This window comes from Hemiscyllium ocellatum, chromosome 16 (genome assembly GCF_020745735.1).
Source record: "Hemiscyllium ocellatum isolate sHemOce1 chromosome 16, sHemOce1.pat.X.cur, whole genome shotgun sequence".
NCBI classification, from domain to species: domain Eukaryota; kingdom Metazoa; phylum Chordata; class Chondrichthyes; order Orectolobiformes; family Hemiscylliidae; genus Hemiscyllium; species Hemiscyllium ocellatum.
The window spans coordinates 51,729,988-51,752,232 of NC_083416.1; the positions used below are offsets into that span (position 1 = coordinate 51,729,988).

General features: G+C 40.6%; 1 protein-coding gene across 2 annotated transcripts in view; it reads right to left on the reverse strand.

Moving 5' to 3' along the window:
* Positions 1 to 21,919, reverse strand: part of slc25a48 (solute carrier family 25 member 48) — a 36,353-nt gene extending 14,434 nt beyond the window's left edge. The window contains exons 1-5 of one of the 2 annotated variants that reach the window (XM_060837256.1): positions 21,828 to 21,919; positions 21,111 to 21,154; positions 20,888 to 20,959; positions 20,528 to 20,783; positions 9,921 to 10,190 (exon numbers count right to left, since the gene is read on the reverse strand). In XM_060837256.1, the coding sequence (XP_060693239.1) occupies positions 9,921 to 10,190; positions 20,528 to 20,783; positions 20,888 to 20,959; positions 21,111 to 21,154; positions 21,828 to 21,876 (691 nt within the window). In that variant the 5' untranslated portion in view covers positions 21,877 to 21,919. The remainder of the gene's footprint in view (positions 1 to 9,920; positions 10,191 to 20,527; positions 20,784 to 20,887; positions 20,960 to 21,110; positions 21,155 to 21,827) is intronic. The other variant, XM_060837257.1, reaches the window with a different exon arrangement.
* Positions 21,920 to 22,245: the final 326 nt, after the last annotated feature.

Below are 22,245 nucleotides of genomic sequence, written 5' to 3' on the forward strand. Positions count from 1 at the left end.
CCTCAGCAGCCCTGCGTGGTAAAGAATTCCACAGATTCACGACCCTCTGGGACAACAAATTCCTTCTCATTTCTGTCTTAAATGGGTGAACCCTTATTCTGAGATAACCTCTTTGTCAAACAAATAGCAAAGAACTTCACATGCTGGAAATCAGAAAGAAAAACACAAATTGCTGGCAAAACTCAGCAGGTCTGGTAGTATCTGTAGACAGAAAGCAGAGTTAACATTTCGGGTCAAGTGACCCCCTTTTTTTAAATCTGCTTGAACACAGTTATTCAGGCCCGTATTGAAATAAAGTGCTTAAGTGGTAATTCATTGACCATTTAAGACCCTTCATTGGCAGTGAGTCAAGAAGATCAACCAGGGACATTCCTGTTCAGGACGTCCTTCTTGAGGTGTTGGAAATGGGTCCAGTATTTTCTTGGTGCCAAACATTCTAACTATTTTCCCTTCCGACCACCTTCTCTGTCACTTTTAGGGATGGGGATATCCCTATATTTTGTCAGAATTGGGACTTCTGCTGGTTATTGCAGTGTTGAGTTCCATTCACAATCTCATATAATACCATCTGTGCCCAGTGTAGCCAAGCATGGAAAATATTCAGGCTTCACCTGGTAAGTGATAAGTAATGTTTGTGTCATATAGGTGGGTGATGGCAAAGACTGAATCAAAAAAAGAAATCTAATTACCTCCTTTCTTTATTCAATATAATTAACACTATCAAATTCTGCATCACCAATATCGTGGAGGTCACCATTAACCAATAAGATAACAGCATCTACTATGTACATATTGCGGCAACAAGAGGGGGCAGAAACTGGGTATGTGGTGAGTGACTCAATTTCTGAATCCAAAAAGACTATCCACTATTGATAAGGCACAAGTCAAGAGTGTTTGAACACAACCCAGTTGCCTGGATCTAATACAGCTCAAGGGTTTAGATCAGAGTGTTGCTGGAAAAGCACAGCAGGTCAGGCAGCATCTGAGGAGCAGGAAAATCGAAATTTCAGGCAAAAGCCCTTCATATTGCTCAAGTTCACCTTGATAGACATCTCATCCACCATCTCAAAAATTTACCCCATCACCACACCAATACATAGTTGCATCAGAGTTTACAACTTCAAGATATAGTGCAGGAACTTGTCAAATCACCTTCAATCCCTGATTTCTGGACTCCTGTGCTTTTAAAGCATGAAAAATCAGTTTCTTAGTCTTACTGTTATTTATGAGCTTATGTATTTTTGGCTACATTCCAAACATCCTTCTTTATCAATAAACATTTCATAACTAAGCCTTTTTTTGTTCATGAACTCAGTGCACTCTCTTTCCCTCAGCTAGAAAAGAAATTATTTTCTAAAATACAAATGTTGAAATAATCACTTAATTTAATTTTTTAAAAATATCTCAGCTATCATATTTCTACAAGATCCCACCTGTTCTTTAAGGCAGGAATGACGATAAAATATAACCAGCATTCCACAACTCTTAAAGCTCTTACAACACAAGATAGTTGAGATTTATTTATCAGTTGGGACAATTTGAATTGTGTTTTTAACTGCTTTCTTGTCAAAATCTTTCTTTTGAGAAACATGTGTATTTTAATTTAACTTTTCCCCTTTTCATTCTTCCTTCAATTAAAGGTCATTGTCTATGGACTATGGACATGCAAACAACTTTTATGCTTGAGATTTTGTGGCCTTTGTCCAATATATTTATCCAAATGTAGGCAACTACTACTGGTTTGTTTCAATTTCCCTTTAATATATAAACCATATTCTTTAATGCATTTATCAGAGTCTCCATTAAACACAAAAATCAAACAATTTTCTCTATCTCTCCAAATACCTTATTTTGCCAATCCAATCGTTATTCCTGTTCCTAATTCTTTAGGTTTCACTATTTCTATACATTTTTCCTTCTTAAGGATGACAGTGTTCTGTTGAAGCAGCACAATTCACGACCAAATAATTTAAGATGATTTAAGCTTCTTTTAATAAAGGTGAGCGCAAAACTCAAACTTTTTAAGAGTCCTGCACTAATAAGTGAATTAGCTCTTGACTTTGTAGTATAATGTGAAATGAGTGACAATAGTTTGGCAGTCAGTTATAATCTTCTGATTTCAATTTCTATTGTAATCTATAATGTTAAAGTGAACAAAGTCAATGGAGAGAATCTTTTCCAGCTTTCACATATCACAAATATTGGCCCAAGCTAAGATGGAATACTGGAGGTATCAGCCGCACTCTAATATAATGCTTAACTTGGAAATCTGAGCCTAGATAGCGTCGACAGACTACTCAATGTCATGGAAGTTATGCCAAGAATTATTCTGTCCTCGTACAAAATGAGAGAAAAAAAAACTGGAAATGCACAATTAGTCAATTAGATAGCTAAATATTTGAAGTGAGCAATATTTCAATTGGCTCAACTCAAACGTCACTTTCAACATTAATTTCCTTCATCACCAACACACAATGACAGAATGTGTACCATCTATAAGATGCAGTAACTCACCAAGACTTCCACAACAACACCTTCCAAACTTTTGATCTCTATTACATAGAAGGACCAAACTAGCAAATAAGTGGAAACACCACAAACTGTAGGGTCCCCTCCAAGCAAAAATAGTCATCATACAGCATGGAAACAGACCCATCAGTCTAACTCATCCATGCCAACCAGGTATCCTCACCTAATCTTGTCCCATTTGCCAGCACTTGGCCCATATCCCTCTAACACCTTCCTATTCATATACCCATCCAGATGACTTTTAAATGCTATAATTGCACCAGCCTCCATTACTTCCTCCTGCAGCTCATTCCATAAGCGCACCAACCTTTGAGTGAAAACGTTGCCCCTTAAGTCCTTTTTATATCTTTCGCCTCTCACCCTAAACCTATACTCTAGTTCTGGACTCCCCCACCCCAGGGAAAAGACTTTGTCTGTTTATCCTATCCATGCCCTTCATGATTTTATAAACCTCTATATGGTCACCCCTCAGGCTCCGATCTTCCAGGGAAAACAACCCCAGCCAATTCAGCCTCTACTTGCAGCTCAAATTCTCCAACCCTGGCCAACATCCTGGTAAATCTTAACTGAATCCTTTCAACTTTCACAACATCCTTCTGATAGGAATAGACTAGAACTGCATGCAATATTCCAAAAGTGGCCTAACCAATCTCCTGCACAGCTGCAACATAACTTCCCAACCCCTGTACTCAAAGCTCTGACCAATAAAGGAAAGCATACCAAACACTTTTTTCACAACCCAACTACCTGTGACTCTACTTTCAAGGGACTATGAACCTGCACTCCATGGTCTCTTCTCAGCAACACTCCCGAGGATCTTACCATTAAGCGTATACGTCCTGCTAAAATTTGCCTTTCCAAATTGCAGCATCTCACATTTACCTAAATTAAAATCTATCTGCCACTCCTCAGCCCATTGGCCCATCTAATCAAGATCCCATTGTACTCTGAGGTAACCATCTTCTCTCTCCACTATATCTCCAGTTTTGGTGTCATCTGCAAACTTATAAACTATACCTCCTATGTTCACATCCAAATAATTTATACAAATTACAAAAAACAGTGGACGCAGCACCGATCCTTGTGGTACACCACTGGTCATAGGTGTCCAGTCTGAAAAGCAACCTTCCACCACCAGCCTCTATCTTCTACCTTTGAGCCAGTTCTATATCCAAATGGCTAATTCTCCCTGTAGTGCATGAGATCTAAACTTGCTAACCAGTCTCCCATGAGGAACCTTGTCAAATGCCTTACTGAAGTCCATGTCGATCACATCTACTGCTTTGCCCTCATCAATCCTCTTTGCTACTTCTTCAAAAAATGCAACCAAGTTCATGAGATATGACCTCCCACGCACAAAGCCATGCTGACTATCCCTAATCAGTCCTTGTCTTTCCAAATACATGTAAATGCTGTCCCTCAGAATTCCCTCAACAACTTGCCCACCACCAATATCAGCTCACCGATCTATAGTTCCCTGGCTTTTCCTCACCATGTTTCTTAAATCATCATTCTGTCTTGGACCTGTACCTCTGACTCTGGGTTAAAATGCTAGAACTGGCTTCCTTTGAGCACCGTGAGTGCAGCTACTTCCCAGAAACTGCAACAGTCCATGAAGACAGCTCATTGTCACCTTCTCAAGGGCAATTAGAGACAGGCAATAAATGTTGGCCTAACCAGTGACAGCTACGTCCGATGAACAAATAAATTCTCATTCGCTTTCTGGATTCCCAGAACTTGCTAATTATCCATTAGATTTATACCATTGACAGTTTCTCTTTCTGTCTCCAATCCTATTGTCTCCCACGTATTCCAGGTTACTTGAAAATGATCAGTCTGGAGAATTTTGAGTCTTCTCCACTGTGGTTCAGTAAGTAGCATTCTTCCTTCTGACTCACAGTTCTGGGTTCAATCTGCACTCTCGGGCATAAATACAAAAATTTAAGCTAGATGCTCTAGTGCAGTTTGTAACCAATGCAGATATTGATTTTTTAAAAATGTGATTGTAAAACAGAGGCCACATCTGCCTGCTCAGATATCTGTAAATGATCCCTGCATGCTATTCTGAAAGAGAATGGGAGTTATCCCTAGTCCACTGTACTCCTCAACCAAAAGCCCAGATATTGGGTCTTATATACATTGCAGTTTGTGGGAGCATAAATGAGTTGCCATTGTTCCCATAACAGGTGAGAACACTTTCATTGACTGTAAAATACTTTGGGACATCTAGTAGTTGTGAAAGTATTATATAAATGGAAACCTCTCCTTTAGCCTGGTCCAAGGAGGAGGAGGAGGTCAAACAGAGAACTACCAACCCCATTGTGATCAGTTAAATTAGTCTGGACCAAGAATCAGATCAGACAATTTGCTTGCCTGTAAGCTCAGATGAGCTGCTGGTGTGGCGGTGAAATTATATGTTTCCAACAAACCAACAAATCATCTGCCACATGAGGATATTAATAAAGTGGGACCCAGACGTCAAAAAGAAGAATAATCTTCTAGAAACCTTAAGATTGAGCAATTATAATGTTGTAAGTTTGGCTTGCACATTAAACAGAAAAGGAGAACTGGCACAATTGAGTGAAGATGACACAGGACAAAGTCAAAGAACAAACCATATTGTCAAATAACCATCAAATTTCACATTTGATATATTTCTTCGCAGAATATAAATGTAAGAAATAACAATTGGAGTATACATTCATTTGGTAATGCAGCACTTGAGTATTGCTAAGAAAAGACAATATTTTGTTGAAAAGTATTGTCTGGAATCATCAGGACAATTCACAACAATAATAATGTAAAGGGAAAACAACATTTAAACTATATGGGAGCACAAAGCTGATTGGTTGGCACCTGGGCTACATTTGGTAGGGGTTTTGCTCTGAGAAGTGAACCAGAAAAGGGTGTCACCTATTTTGTTGAGTCGGATCAGGCACAGTGTGTACACATCATTCCATATGTTACATAGTTCTAGTATGTGCAAGTAGACTGTGAGCCTCAACTGACAATCTCAAATTGGTTTTCAGTATAATTCTGTGGAACTAAGGATTATTTAGTAAATTACTTTTGGTCCCAAAAAGTGCCCAGTCTATCTCAAATTATCCTTGAAAGGCAACATATCTCAAATATTTGAGAAGTAGGTGATGCTAACTAGGCAGTAGCAACAAAGATTGTGTTTCCCATCAATGGAGTTCTGATATCAAGCCAAAAACATGTTCTAGGAGAAAGTGAGGACTGTAGATGCTGGAGACCAGAGTTGGAAAATGTGTTGCTGGAAAAACACAGCAGGTCAGGCAGCATCCGAGGAGCAGGAGAATCGAAGTTTCGGGCATAAGCCCTTCTTCAGGAATGAGGATAGTGTGCCAAGCGGGCTGAGATAAAAGGTGGGGGGAGAATTTGGGGGAGGGGCGCTGGGAATACGATAGGTGGAAGGAGGTGAGGGTGAGTGTGATAGGCCGGAGAGGGGGTGGGGGCAGAAAGGTCGGGAAGAAGAGGGTGGTGCTGAGGTAAGGTGGGGGGAGGGGAAATGAGGAAGCTGGCAAAATCTACATTCATCCCGTGTGGTTGGAGAGTTCCCAAGCGGAAGATGAGGCACGCTTCCTCCAGGCGTCGTGTGTTCAGGTCTTGCGATGGAGGAGGCCAAGAACATGCATGTCCTTGGCGGAGTGGGAGGGGGAGTTAAAGTAATCCGCCATGGGGCAGGTTGGTGCGGTTGTCCCAGAGGTGTTCCCTGAAACGTTCCGCAAGTAGGCGGCCTGTTTCCCCAATGTAGAGGAGACCACATCAGGTGCAGCGGATATAATAAATGATGTGTGTAGAGGTGCAGGTGAATTTGTGATGGATATGGAAGGATCCATTGAGGCCTTGGAGGGAGGTGAGGGCGCAAGTTTTGCACTTCTTGCGGTTGCAGGGGAAGTTGCTGGGAGTGGAGTTTGGGTTGGTGGGGGGGTCTGGACCGGACGAGGGAGTCGCCTGTCACATAAATGAGTTTATATTAGATTACTTACAGTGTGGAAACAGGCCCTTCGGCCCAACAAGTACACACCAACCCGCTGAAGTGCAACCCACCCAGACCCATTCCCCCTTCACCTGACACTACAGGCAATTTATCATGGCAAATTCACCTAACCTGCACATTTTTGGACTGTGGGAGGAAACCCACATAGACACGGGGAGAATGAGCAAACTCCACACAGACAGTCGCTTGAGGCAGGAATTGAACCTGGGTCTCTGGCGCTGTGAGGCAGCAGTGCTAACCGCTGTGACACCATGCCGCCCACTTTCTTTCCTTTTCTAAACTACATTTAAGGGTGTTTCCATTGTTTGCAGCTATCCATTTTCCCGTACAGAGATTAGAATGATTAGAATTTCAGTACCAATGTGATGTTAAGACTTTGGGCCTTATAATCAAAAGACCAGCAGAAAGTAACAAACAACATATCCCTTCCACTGTATGCAACAAACAGGTTAGCAACTGTACTCAATCAGCATGTATCTGTGAACATCAAATTAGAATTGATTCCATAACTGGAGAGTATTTGACCAACAATCCACAGTATATCAAGAATTATATTAACAACATATTTAACATTGTTATAGAGGTTTACAGTGTGGTGCACTTACATGCAGTCAAAGCAACATGTTAATATGTAGGGTCCTGTTCTTTGCAGACAGAATGAAATGTACACATACTGCACTGGTTCAAATCAATGAATGGTCACTCTCTGGTTCATTTCTCAAGACAATACATTTACCATTCAGCATTAACCTGCCTGGCTTAATATTCAAACAAAGCTTAATTGTCAGCCATCATCTAGCTGAGGCACTCTCCATGGCAATATTTTAATCACTCACAGTCCATGTCCACCAATCTCCTTCCATACAGTATCAGTCCTGTTTTCCTGTTACATTTGCATATAGTCCTGATGAGTTCACGAGGAAAGGTTTTGTGTCTTTTTTCAGCTATACTCAAGCACAGTACTATATATGTTGTGTGCAAATCTAAGGAGCACTGATAATATTTTAAATACAAATACACAATTAAATAAGAAAGGTTCATAAAATACATATACTGTTTTTAAAAAGTGTTGCATTTTATATGCCCAATCTATTTCATTTGTTCAATTTACATATTTTCAAAAGGATTGGCTGCTGAGCTTTGGAAGGACTCATCACCCAAAGTACCTCCATAGGATCACACTCAGCTATTGAAGAAAAGAACATTAATGAACAGCTACAACAGACTGATCCTCAAAGGACTGAAGGGAGCACTTATAGCATGTAATCCAGAACTGGGAGGACGAGGGCTATTTATTTCTTATCAGTGCTTGACAAATGAATTGTAGCACCAATCTGCAAAAAAGTGACATTGTGTGACAGATATGGAACAGCACAGAAGGCTTCTTTGGTCCACTGTGCCTTTGCCAGCTCTTTGAAATAACTTTCCAATTGGTCTCACTGTCCTGCTCTTTAGTTGTTACTGTGCATTCAGGTGTTACCAGACTGCGCAGAGCGCAGATGTTTTCAATGACCTTATAAAGAAGGAGCATGACCTTCTCATGTGAGCTATCAGTGCATGCTGGAAGTAGTGGCTGACTATTCCTTGAGTTTTTTTGACAGAATTTCTGTACTGGTAAGAGATGTCCCTGTGGAGGATCCTGCCACAGATGTGAAGTCCTATGCAAGCTCAACAGCACACTGCGAGATCTGGATTCCCAGACCTCCTATCCCGTCTGGAGCTATGATTGCTCACCCCTCACCAGGCACCTCATCATCATCCTCCCTTTTGCTCCTCTGAGGCAGTGGTGGGTATTGGGTGCGAGTCTGAGGAACTGGATATGGAGGAATCATCTGTAGTAACATGAAAGAGTATTTTCACTAACTGGCCATCCAGGAACTCCAGATTTTTTTTAGAATGACTGTTTCAGAAGAGAATCAAAAGATTATTTTCTTCAAGCACAACAAATGTGTACAGACAGTGGACATAATAATGTAAGTGATTGCAAGACATTTGAGATATTAATCAAGGCATATGAACCTCATTGTGATATTATTCTTTTTAATTATGTGTAAGAATACCAAGGAAATGCTGGCTCCCTCCCCCTGAGCATTAAAACATTTTGCAAGCATTTTTAGAGCCACTATTTTCAAAGGCAACATTGCCATATTACCCCCTCCCTAAATAATATTTTTTAATACTGTGAACAATTGTAAATATTGATATTTGTTATTGCCTTGTTAAGAGTCCTGCACAAATTTTAGCACTGTAGAAATATTATTTATGTTTCAGGTCTTTGATAATTATGTCCTAATTTAATTTAAGACTTGTGGTATTTCACTAAAATGGGTTCTTGTGAATAGTTCCTTTTTCTTTAAATATTATTGCCTCTTAACATAAGAAAATATTCAGCTATGGTTGTTTTCACTAACTGCATTGATAAATTTAATTAAATTTATTTATTGTTCATATGAATTTTGTAACTCTCTACTGCTGGTCAGTTAAAATGCTTTTTATTAGAGATGCAAAATTGTTCATTATCAAATGTACTTAGTTACTGCTATGAAGAAAAGTTCAAACGTTATTATAGAGCTCCAAGGCTTTCCCCTATTCAAATTATTCTCTAAAATTCTTCAGATTAGTGTTCCCTAACTGAAAGAAGGCAACTTGCTCACAGACATTTGCTGATAGTGCTGTCTAACTGGCTAATAATAAATATGCAGGAGATGCCAATACCTGTTGTATCTCACAAATCAAGACTACTTTAAAACATCTTGTTAATTTTAATCAATGTGTAACATCTATTTGAAATTAATTCAATTAGAGCAATAAAAACAAGATAACATCCTTTCAATGTTAACCTATTGCTCCAAATATCACTCAGCATGACAAGAATGAAGCTTAACTGCCCATAGGACTTCCCCTGATTAGTAGATGGTTTGTGATTTACATAAACACAATCAAAACAAGGTAAACAATGTTTACTCTGGGGCATTATTGGAATTTTTATTGAAATTACGGAAGATGACCTGGAGAATCGCTGTGGAAATTATCAGTATGGGTGTATCTCTTGATCTCTTGGAGCCAACTGACACAAAACTTAACTTTGGTAGTCTCAGTCCATTTCATTGCAGGCATGAGTTCACAGCACAAAACATCCTGTTCCTTCAAAATAATTTGTCTATCTCTCTGAAAGAAAGCACAAAAATGTCTGGCACTGCAAAAAGACATTGCTGCAGTCTTGTTCTGAGCTTAATAATGCACAAAGTGATGTATTCGTTAATTAATCACCAATGAAGACAGCATCCTACATTTCAAAAGAACATCAACGAATTTTAATTATAGGAAAGAAAGCATTGCACACATTTTCTCAAATTTGAAGAACTCTTACCTGCCACACCACCAGCCAGCCACACACAAAACAGATTGGGTGCTTTGCTCCCTTCGGGTGTCATCCAATCACACAGCAACATGTAAGGAACAAAGTATAAACAATATCCTGGAACATCTCTGAGGTACATGGCTCCAACACCTCGATACAGTCCAACAATGCCTTCGGTCCGCAGTATTCTGCTAATGAGGTGCACAGGCCCCCTGTATAGAGGCTGATCATTCAGTGCAAGGGAGTGCAAGGCACTCGCACCAACCAAGTTTAGTTTAGCTGTAGAAGTGTAAAAAAGATTTAGCAAATCTTGAATGTAGCTAATGTTCTGAAACAAATCAGCTTTTTTTAAACCATAAGTGAAAAGCTGCATAATATTCCAGAATAAGGAAGCACAAAAGAAAATCACGACGTAAAAACTTCGTATCCACGACAACATTCTACGAACTCTATTTATCATCATGACATGATTGAAATATTTAATGTACGAATAGCCTGGCTCCTCAGAACTACTGCTATGCATATTGAGGAAAGTTAGAAGATTCACATGTAGGAATCAGTAGCGGAACTTGGCCTCAAGTTGATGGTGTAGGGATAAATAAGATGAGCTGGAAAGGACACCCTAAGTAGAAAGGAATCACAACTCAAAGGTAAAGGAGTCACAAAATGTGATACAAATGGAAGACCATTGGATTCATGTCTTGCTTGCAATGGTGCTAGCATGGGGTGTGCAGTGTGTTCATGCCAGCTTGAAAAGGGGGAAAATTATGATGTCCCTTAGCCGGAAATGCAGATTTGCTAATTGCCATCCTGCACTTTGCAGCATCTGTTCACACTGAAAGTATTTGCAACTAAACAATTCATCTCCAATCCCCTCAGCCAAAAGCAGTCCAAAGGCAGTTACATTTCTCCAAGATTGTGGTCACTGAACTCAAAAATTCTGAACACAGCTTATCAGCCTGGAATGCCCTATTGGATTTCTGCTCTGAGGTTGGGACCCTAATTTTAGATGACATTCTGTGTCCCAGTGCCACAATACATTGATGTGAGATCCTCGATATGATTTTGGAAACATTGGGAATTACTGGCCAATGCGCATGCTGCTTGCTATTCAGTTAAGAACAATAGGAATGCTCCTTAGGCTGGAAGACCACAGAGAGCATGCCCCACCATCACAGATGGATGCAGCTGATGCAGGTAAGAGATGAAGAGAGAACAACTCAAATTGAAGATGTCCTCTTAAAACTTATAGGCATTCTGTAGTTAAAAACTGGTTACATTTGCCAGGGTGCATCGTGGCAGAGGAACCCTTCCATCCAGTGGTCTCTGACCATTGCTGTAGCTGTGTATAAGCTGTGGCTGAAAATGGAAAAAAAAACCTGGATGGCTCTGTAATTCACTTTGTGAAGTTATATTTTAAGTCTTATATAACTGGATAATCCAGAATTGCAGAAACTATGTTGGAATGAATATTTGGATTCTTAAAGGCAAAAGATACTTAGTTCAGAGCTGCAGCATATTTGAACCCAAACTAGCCATCATTACATTTTATAAAAAAGGACAAGAAGACTCAGGAACAAAAGCAGGCCAGTGGTCCTACAGGTCTGCTCCATCATTCAATAAGATCATTGCCGATTTGGTTATGGTCTCAGCTCTACTGTATTGTCTAACTCTTAGATTACATTAGATTACACAGTGTGGAAACAGGCCCTTCGGCCCAACAAGTCCACACCAACCTGCCGAAGCGAAACCCACCAATTCCCCTACATTTACCCAACACTACAGGCAATTTAGCATGGCCAATTCACCTGACCTGCACATCTTTGGACTGTGGGAGGAATCCGGAGCACCCGGAGGAAACCCACGCAGACACGGGGAGAACATGCAAACTCCACACAGTCAGTCACCTGAGTCGGGAATTGAACCCGGGTCTCTGGCGCTGTGAGGCAGCAGTGCTAACCACTGTGCCACCGTGCCGCCCACAGCTTACTCCATCTTCTGTCAAAAATTTAAATCAATGTGAAATAAATTCAATGATCCAGTCTCCATGACTGACCAGAGAAGAAAATTACACTTACCAGTAAGCCTCAAAAGAGAAATAACACTCTTCACCTCTATCTTAAACACTTAAACTGCAAGTGTAGAAATGGGGGAGGGGAGGAAGAAAAGTCGTTGAAAAACTGAAGAAAAAAGAAAAACAAAGTGGAAAGGGCAAGGCAATGGGTAATGATAGTTGGTAAAGATTTTTATAAAATTGTTTTAGTGGTGTAAATGACAATAACAGAAACATCAGAGAGCTGCTTTCTGACATACAGGAACAGGTTAAGATCTGAAATGGTTGAACTGAATGTCTGACAGGTTGAAAAGTTCCTAATTGAAAGATGAAGTGCTGTTTCTCAACTTTACTCCTGCTTCAATAGAACAGTGTAGGAGACCAAAGACAAAGAGGTCAGAGTGTGAATGGGGTTGAGAATGATAGGTGACTTGACACTCAGGATCATGCATGTGTTCTATGAGGTAGTTACTCAATCTGCATTTGGTCCTCTCTGTGTATATGAAGCCCCAGTATGAACAAAAAATATAGTGAATTAAATTCAAAAAAGAATAAATAAATCACTGGTTGACCTGGCAGGAGTGCTGTGAAGTCTCAATGGTAGAAAGGGAGAAAATGAAAGGGTACATGTTGCATCTCCTGGGCTGTCATGGGTCTATAAGGAAGTGCTGAGAGTAATTCAGGAATAGCTAAAGCAGTCATGGAAGGTGCAGTCTCTTTGGAGCAATGAATGGAAAAATATACTTGGTGTTGTCACAATGCTAAAAGTGACAGAAATGGGTGATCCATTCAATTTGCAGGCTGGTGGCATTTAAACTGAATCACATTGTGAGTCTCAAAGGAAAGGGTTGAGAGCAGTTGAATTTACAAAGAAAATCAGCATATACCCCATGGCCCTCTGTGTGTCAGATGGCCACAAAGCCCAGGCATTCCAAACTATTGGTCAATGCTGAGCAGTTAGCACTCCCACAGCAGCTTGCACGTCATTGGGAGTTCTAGCTTATGATCAACAAACACAAGTCCTGTCACAGCTACGACGCATGGAGTTAGCTTATGCAAGGGCCTGAGGCCAGGCCACAGCTCAAAAGCCTATAGAAATGAGGACTCCCGGGAAGTTTACAGTCTGCAGCAGACAGGAGCATCAAGCAGCACAAACTCCAGCAAGAACATAATGCAAGTAGCAAATTACAGTTCTTTTAATATTTTAAATCTGTGTTTTCTTGGTAAGTTTAAAATATGGCCAAAAGTAAAGCAAAGGATACTTCAAGCTTCTTAGAAAGAAATTCTGTGCACATTTCAAAAAAATGAAATGGCTTTCCAAGATCATTAAATAGAAATATTTTCAACATGTAACCTGAAGGTACAAATTGATGAGATTTTCACTTATTGCACTACAGCAAAAACTGGAGGTGAGTTTAGCACTGAGTAAAAGTGATACCATCGGATAGTGAACTATCTAGACTGCATTTGAATTTGGTGGTTCTGGAAGCTCTTAGCAGTGACACATGCATACGAAGATACAGTTTCAGTGCAAGAGTAAGATATGTGGTACCTAAGCCTGCTCTGCTATTGATTAAAATCATAATTGATATAATTACTTCACATCTTTGCCTATTCCAATACCATATCACTTTATCTCTTCAAGAATCTATTTACCTCTGAGTTAATAAATATTCAAAGACAACTTCCACTACCTTTTGAAGAAGACGGTTCAAAATATTCATGACTGTCTGTTAAAAAAAATATTTTTCCATCTCAGTCTTAAATGGGATGATACTATTATAAACTGTCACCCCCCAGTTCCAAATTTTCTAACAGTGGAAAAATCTTTTATGTGTTTTAATCAAGCTACAGTTTACTCTTCTGAGCCCCAGTGGGTGTAAGTCTCACCCATCCAACCTTTCCTCATAACACAATACATTCATTCCATGAACTGGTCTCATAAACTGTCTTTTAAAATGTTTCCAATACATTTACAACCTTCCTTGAATTAGGAGACCGACACATTACACCTAACACCATATGGGGTCTCACAATTCCTGGATAATTGAAGCATGGCCTCCGTAGTTTTGTATTCAAATATTCTCACATTAAGTAATAACAATCTATCAGTTTCCCTAATTATTGCTGGACCTGCAAAATAATATTTTGTGATTCAAGCACTTGCATTTCAAACTCTATTCTCTCATTGCTTAATTTCATTTAGAAAAAATTCAATCAAATTAGACAGTTTTACATGTTCCCACATTGGTTCTATTTACCAAATCTTATGTACTCATTTGTCCTATTCACATCCCACTGTCGGCTCCTATGTTATCTTCACAACTTACTTTCCTACTTATCTTTGTGTGACCAACAAATTCAGCATCTAAATCGATGGTCCCTTCTTCTAAGTCATATACAGTATATAAATTGTAAAAAGGTAAGCTCCTGACACTGATCCTTCTGGCATGGCACCTGTTATATCTTGGCACTTGGAAATGACCTATTTATGCCCCCTCTCTGTTTCCTGTTAGCTAGCCAATTTTCTATCCATGCCAGTGTGTGACTCCTGACTTGTGAGTTTTTATTTCCCTGATAACCTTTGAAATGGCATCTTATTAAATCCCATTTGAAAATCTAAGTACAGTGTATATCTATTCCCCTACATCCACAGCAGGTTACTTCTTCAAATGACTCCAATAAATTTGTTAAATATGATTTTCTTTTCACAAAACCATGTCAACAATGCCTGGTTACTTTGAACTTTTCTTAGTGAGGTTAAAGTCTTTAATAACAGTTTCGAACATCTATCCTATCACAACTGGTAAGCTTATTGTCCTGCAGTTTTCTGCTTTCTGTTTCCCTCCCGTTTTGAACAAAGCAGTTATGCTTCCTATTTTAAACTCTAATCAAACTTTCCTAAATCTAGAAAACTTGGAAAACAAACATCAAGACATCAACTATCTCACAAGCCACTTCTTTTAAGGCCCTTCTTTTGAGAATAGAGATGTTGAGGGGTTGGATGTCCATATTGAAAAACTCCTTGATTTTCAGCAGATCTTTTCACAGAAATTACATGAGGACAAAATTGCCAGATCAATATCTAATACATGCATTTTATAGCAGAGATCACCGGACAAAAATCAAGGGTAGGAATGCTTGATGATATTTTTCTTTAGGAGAAAGTGAGAACTGCAGATGCTGGAGATCAGAGCTTAAAAATGTGTGTTGCTGGAAACGCGCAGCAGGTCAGGTAGCATCCAAGGAGAAGGAGAATCGACATTTCGGGCATACGCCCTTCTTCAGGAATGAGGAGGGTGTGCCAAGCAGGCTAAGATAAAAGGTAGGGAGGAAGGATTTGGGGTAGGGGCATTGGGAATACAATAGGTGGAAGGAGGTTAAGGTGAGGGTGATAGGCCGGAGAGGGGGTGAGGGCGGAGAGGTCGGGAAGAAGATTGCAGGTCAAAAAGGCGGTGCTGAGTCCGAGGGTTGGGACTGAAATAAGAAAGCTGGAGAAATCTGCTTTCATCCCTTGTGGTTGGAGGGTTCCTCGGCGGAAGATGAGGCGCTCTTCCTCCAGGCTTTGTGTTGCCATGGTCTGGCGATGGAGGAGGCCAAGGACCTGCATGACCTTGGCGGAGTGGGAGGGGAAGTTAAAGTGTTCAGTCACAGGGTGGTTGGGTTGGTTGGTGCGGGTGTCCCAGAGATGTTCTCTGAAATGTTCCGCAAGTAGGCAGCCTGTTTCCCCAATGTATAGGAGGCCACATCACGAGCAGCGGATGCAGTAAATGATGTGTGTGGAGGTGCAGGTGAATTTCTGATGATTTGGAAGGATCCCTTGGGGCCTTGGAGGGAAGTGAGGGGGGAGGTGTAGGGGCAAGTTTTGCATTTCTTGCGGTTGCAGGGGAAGGTGCCGGGAGTGGAGGTTGGGTTGGTGGGGGGTGTGGATCTGACGAGGGAGTCGCGGAGGGAGTGGTCTTTCCGGAACGCTGATAGGGGTGGGGAGGGAAATATATCCTTGGTGGTGGGGTCTGTTGGAGGTGGTGGAAATGACGAAGGATGATACGATGTATCTGGAGGTTGGTGGGGTGGTAGTTGAGGAACAGTGGGGTTCTGTCCTGGTAGCGATTGGAGGGGCGGGGCTCAAGGGCAGAGGAGCGGGAAGCGGAGGAGATGCGGTGGAGAGCTTCGTCCACCACGTCTGAGGGGAAATTGCGGTCTTTGAAGAAGGAGGCCATCTGGGTTGTTCGATATTGGAATTGGTTCTCCTGGGGGCAGATGCGGTGAAGGCGAAGGAATTGGGAACATGGGATGGCATTTTTACAGGGGGCAGGATGGGAGGAGGTGTAATCTAGGTAGCTGTGTTTTTTTTCTTTACCAGACCAAAAATTAGACTGAACCCAAGTGCAGTACACTGACCAGATTGAGATCAACTAAAAATCTATTTATCTGTTGAACTATTCAAGAAAGAATTGAATTTCTGTTATTGCAATCATTTTGTATTTATTAATTTGCAAATGGTAGATGGATAAATTAAGGAAAATATTGGATGACATATGGTGTTTTTTTTTGCATGCTATGAATGCCACATAAGCTTCCAAAATCCAAATTGTTTTCAACTCATATCTTATTTTGCTAAACAAGGCGTGTATAGAGCTCATTATGCTTCTCTTTAGATTTTTGGACTTACGTGTAATCACCATTGCTACTGCTTTTCTCACAATGCAAAGGCCATAGAGATCAGTTGAAATGATTGCAGCATTCAGAACCGTCAGACCAATCCAGTGCTGACTGAGTTCACTTGTCAGTTTCTTTCAACCAACACAGTTTCAGGACAGTTAAAAATGGAAAAACATTGGCCATGTCCAACTAGTTACATGTGTTTGGCATATTAAAAACAGAATGTAATAGTAGCACCTGCTGCAAGGACTGCAGCAACTTTTGCCTTTCCAGTTGCCAAAAATCCTCTGCAAAGAGTAAAAAATAAACTCCTACAGGTTTGCATACTAGAAGTGAAAGACAAGTGCAGTCTTCAAATGATGTGGTGTTAAGAATATGGGTAATAATGAGACAAAGGCACACAGACATAGTTCAGTTCCTAGTTTAAGTTTATGTAATCTTTGTTTTTTATATACTTTGATATTGTTAATTTAAGGGTTAAGTTTCAAAATATCGATTATTTGTAAAACAAGAATGATGAGTTGGTTGGACTGAATGAGTTCCTTTCAAATTCAAATTATAAAGGTAGATGTAAAACTGAGATGGTGCAACAATACGAGTTTATAAGACATAAACTTTAGAAGCAGAATTACGCCAATTGGCCCAAGTCTGCTCTGCCATTTGATTTTGGCTGACATGTTTCTCAACCATTAACTGTGCCTCCACAGCTTGCTGCAGCAAAAAGTCTCTTTGTGCTGAAGATTTCCAAAGCCTTTCCCCATTTAGAAAGTAGTACACATGTCTATTCTTCCTACCAAAGTGCATAACCTAACATGTTCCTACATTGTGTTCCATGTGCCACTTCTTTGCCCACTCTCCTAGTCTATCCAGGTCCTTCTGGAGTTCCCCCCCACCCTCCCTCAACACTATCTGTCCCTCCATTTATTTTTGTGTCATCTGCAAACTTGCAACAATGCTCTCAGTTCCTTCCTCCAGATCGTTAATGTATAATGTGAATAGTTGTGGTCCCAACAGAGCCTTCATTTATGAATCATCTTTAAGTAATCCACAGACACTCACAGAGCCGATACCAAACAAAATGTATCAAGTGAGCCATGTAAGGGTATAGCTCATTAACCTTGGTTCGTAAGATTATATGGAGGAGCTTCCATGAGAAAAGGCAGGTAGAGAAGCCAAAAAGTTGGGTGAAGGAATTCCCAAGACGAGAGCCTCAGCAGTGGAAATCATATCCATCAAAGATAGACTAATGAAAATTGATAATAACTATTAGGCCATAGGTTTGCAGGAATGTAGCGTCTGGGGAGATTATAGACATTAAATGGAGCATTGCTACAAAGGGATTTGACAAGAGCACACTGATTTTACTAATTCTTTTATTTTAAATTAGATAAGAATTTTAAAAGTTAGGAGTTGCCAGAGAGGGAGCCAATTCTAGAATCTTACAATATAAATGTGGCCCTAGAAGTTTATAACAGTGAAAAGCTTTAAACAGGAGTGTGGTAACATTCAGATATTATCCATGAGTTGGTCTGGGACTGAGATATAGATTGGTAAAGCCCCAAAGTGAGTATTGCAGGAATACTGTGAACAGTTTTCAACTCCTTATCTATCAAAAGAGATATTGCCATTAGAGGTAGGTCAAATGAAGTGCAATCAGCTGATACCAGACAGAGGGTATGTCTCATGAAGAGAGGTTCAGTAGGTTAGGCTGCAGTCATTGCAATTTAGAGATGACATTATTAAAACATACAAGGTCCTTCAGTGGACTTGATGGGGTTGATACAAAAAGGCTATTTTCCCTTATGACGGAGTCCAGGACAGATTACATAATTTCAGAACAAGAGTTCACACATTTAAGATAGAGATGAGGAGGAAATTCTTCTCTCAAAAGGTAGAGAATCTATGTAATTGTTTGTTGCAGAGAATTGTCAAGGCAGGGTCATTAAGTATATTCAAGATTGAGATTTTCACTCAATAAGGGAATCAAGGGTTATGGGGAAAAGTGTAGTTGAGGATTATCAGATCAGCCATGATCTCATTGAATGGTGGAGCAGATTCACTGAGTAGAATAGCCTATTTTTGCTCCTAAACTTTTCTGGTCTTTCTCGAATGTTAAAGGAATGATAGAGGTCAAGTAATGCAATGAGACTAGAGAAACTGGTTAGTGTCCTTAGCACAGAAAATATTAAGATGTTTTGCCATGGAGGTGCTCAAAAGTATGAATGGGTACAATAGAGAAAATAAAGATAAACTGTTTCTAGTGGCAGATGACTCAGTAACCATAGTACACAGATGGAAGCTGATGGCAAAAGTGTCAAAACTGACATGAAGAAATGTTCCATACGCAGTGAGTTGTGATCTGGAAATGGGCTATCGTAAAGGATGTTGGAAGTAAAGTAACTGAACTTCCAAAAGGAAATTGGACAATTACTTGGAATGTACAGTACTGGCACAGCAGGATACTGGGATGTGTTAGGTGGTTCAACCAATGAGCCAGCCATCACAACAGACCAAATTATTTCCTTATGTACTTAATCATTCCCTCTTCCTCAGTATGACAGCCCAGAGATCATGCAGTAATTACCACTATCAGGAACAAATCGATATTAGCAGAAAAAAATCTCCAAATGAAGTTATAATGCTAGCAAAAAGTGCAGAATATCACATCTGAATGAAGAATTGGGAACCCAGTATGCTTTACTGAAGAAGAATCATGCTGAAAGTTTCTAGTCTGGCTGTTATTTCTTAAATAATGCATGAGGAAATGTACACTTACACTACAAGGAATTTTCAGCTGATAAAGAAGAGTAATTAAAATTGGCAGCAGGAATGTGAGATGCAAAAGGTGAGTGAAGAACTATTTTATTTTTTAATCAATAAACCAAATTATTTAAAACAAATTAAAGCTTACAAGATTCATTGATTCTCAAATTGATTTTAATAGTTAAAAATATTCACTGGAACAATAATTTCCTCCTCAGAAATCAGTATGTCACATTTACACAAATCTAATTATAATAGTAGACACAGGAATTTATATTCCGAATGGGGAACAAAACCATATGAAATATGGATGCAGGGAGTAAAGTGACTCAGACTGAAACGATGACAAACACAGATAGCTCTCAAGTCAAATCATTGTATCAGTACCAGGAACTGAACTTATGACATGTTTAGATAAGGTGGACCAACAAAAATTGTTGATACTATCAGGACCAGGGATAATGACTTATTATTATAGGTAAGAGAAGATGCAAGGAAGAACTTTTTTTTTGAAAATCAGTGAGCGGTAATGATCTGGAATTGGTACTAAAAGGATGTTGAAGTGAAGATGATCAATGATTTCAAAAGAAAATTGAATGGACAGAATGATAAAGCTAAGAAATGGGATTGTTGGATTGATCTACAAAGAGGTTAACTGGTCAAATTGCCATAACTCTTCCTCTGCCATAAAGACTGTGACTTGAAAATGGACAATTACTGAGCAAATTAAACCTAATCAGGGAAATATTAAAATATGCTGAAAATACTAAGCAGATCAGGCAGCAGCTATGGAGTGAAACAGTGCAAAGATCTACAGTTTCTGTCAACTTACGCCACCTGAGTTGCTGCGTATTTCTAGCAGGTTTTGTTGTGTGCCAGATTTCCGATATTGACAGTATTGACGAGGTTCGGGTCTCAGTATATTTACAAATGCAATAATACATTTGCGAATGAGGTCGACTAGGTGTTTGTGCATCTCCCACACTGCCTCCATCCTAAACTGTAAATATTTTGAATCTATCTCTGGCTAAAGGACAAGGTCACAAGTGTATCCCACCCACCGACTCACCTTCCCAAATTGTAAGCTGGGTCGCCGATGGAGAGGGAGGGGGAGGGGATTGCTGTCACTGAGCCTTACCTGGCCTCACACTCTGTGTCTGCATTTGGAGTCTGATCTTGACCAAATCCACCGGGGCACCAATGGCCACCGTGACAAGACCCACCAGGGCGCTGGCAGCCGCCACGTCTGAGAGAGCGGGGCTTTGGTGGAGGTCCTCCCCGTAGCGATAGCGACAGATGAACCTCTGAGCATTCCCGTACACCCCGAGTGCCACCGAGTTATAGACGGCGATGCTGGCTAACGGAAAGGACAGCCCTTTGAAGAATCCAGCCACCTGGAAGTGGATTCAGTCACAATCAACGACCTTCTATTTACCTCATTTTACTCCCGGAACGAGCGGAATATAAATGCAAGTGGACAGCAACAAGCGAGACTCACGTGTTCGTTTTTAAAGATTGTTCGCACACATTGCACCGTGTTGGTATAACCGTGACCGGCTTGCAAGCGAGTCTGTAAAATCAATGAACTTTGCAAAGTCAGGCAGAGAAAACACAAACTCGTTTCGGCGACTTTAGCGGCGAGCGACGCTGTTTACAGAATTTTGTATAAACAAGAGAGTTTCCCAATCTGACTGTGACAGGAATTGGAAGTGGAAATTTACCTTCACCGTGTCCAGGGGGTGGCCTACGATCACACTCGCCGCACCTACCATGAGGGGGGAAAAAATTGGATTGAGTTACAAAAACAGCGGAATGTTCTTCCCAGATTTACCCCTGCAGCGGACATGGTGAATAATAATGCAAAGCGATTTGCCTGCCTGTGGAAATACCATGGGCACCAGTTCCACCTACGACTGGTAGACTGCCACATCTCAGAACAGAAAATAAAAGCAACCCGCTGGACAGACTCAGCAGGTCTCCTGGTTTCCAAAGAAATACCATTGGCGGGTGGGGGGAGTGTTTCCCTGTCCATCGATGCAGCCAGACTTGCTGAGTCTCTCCAGCAGTTTTGGACTGTTTTTTTTCAGGTTTCCAGCATCCACAGTTTTTTTTTGGCTTTTATTTCAGACAGAGCGGGACCTGCGGGGACTTTGAAGGGTGAGGAATGAAGTTCCCCAGCTGTGTAACTGTACGCTCCTAGCAGTCACCGCTGAAGAAGGAACGCAGTCAATTAAAGGGCTTAAAAGACCCAGCACCAACACGAATCCATTCTCTTAAATTAAATTCTTAGACTTTCAACATTAGTTGGCGAAGAATGTGAAATGTCAGAATTGTGAAATTATCACAATGTGGAAGCTGTTTCAAAGTAAATTGACTTGTAAACAGTGTGATTAAACTGATAGTGATTTGCATTTTATATAATAAATCCATAAACCTACCTCCAATCCATCCAGCGATGAAATCGTCCAGCTGAACGTTAGTCCCCATTTAAACGGTGCAGAGTTAGCTCTGTACTCGGTCAGCAACAACCTCCTTCTGGCCTCTGAACAACATGAGGGAAGTTGGCGGAAACGAGTGGCTCTCTGCGTCTCCTTGACTCCTCCTCCAAGGATTCAGGAATAACAGCAGCATTGCCAGCCTTGGGTGGGCGAGGGGCGTTGGAAAGGGTGCGCACTTCGGACACCAATTGGAAGTGCTGCTGGAATCCGCAGCACCCCCTCGGCTGCTTCACATATTTGAGAAATGCAAATCGCATTCTGTTCACGGACAGCTCAAGTTGTTCTTCTGAGTTTGGCAAGAGACAGAACTCTTCAATTCTACCTCCCCCTCTCCCAACTTATAGTATTCTGAAACCTA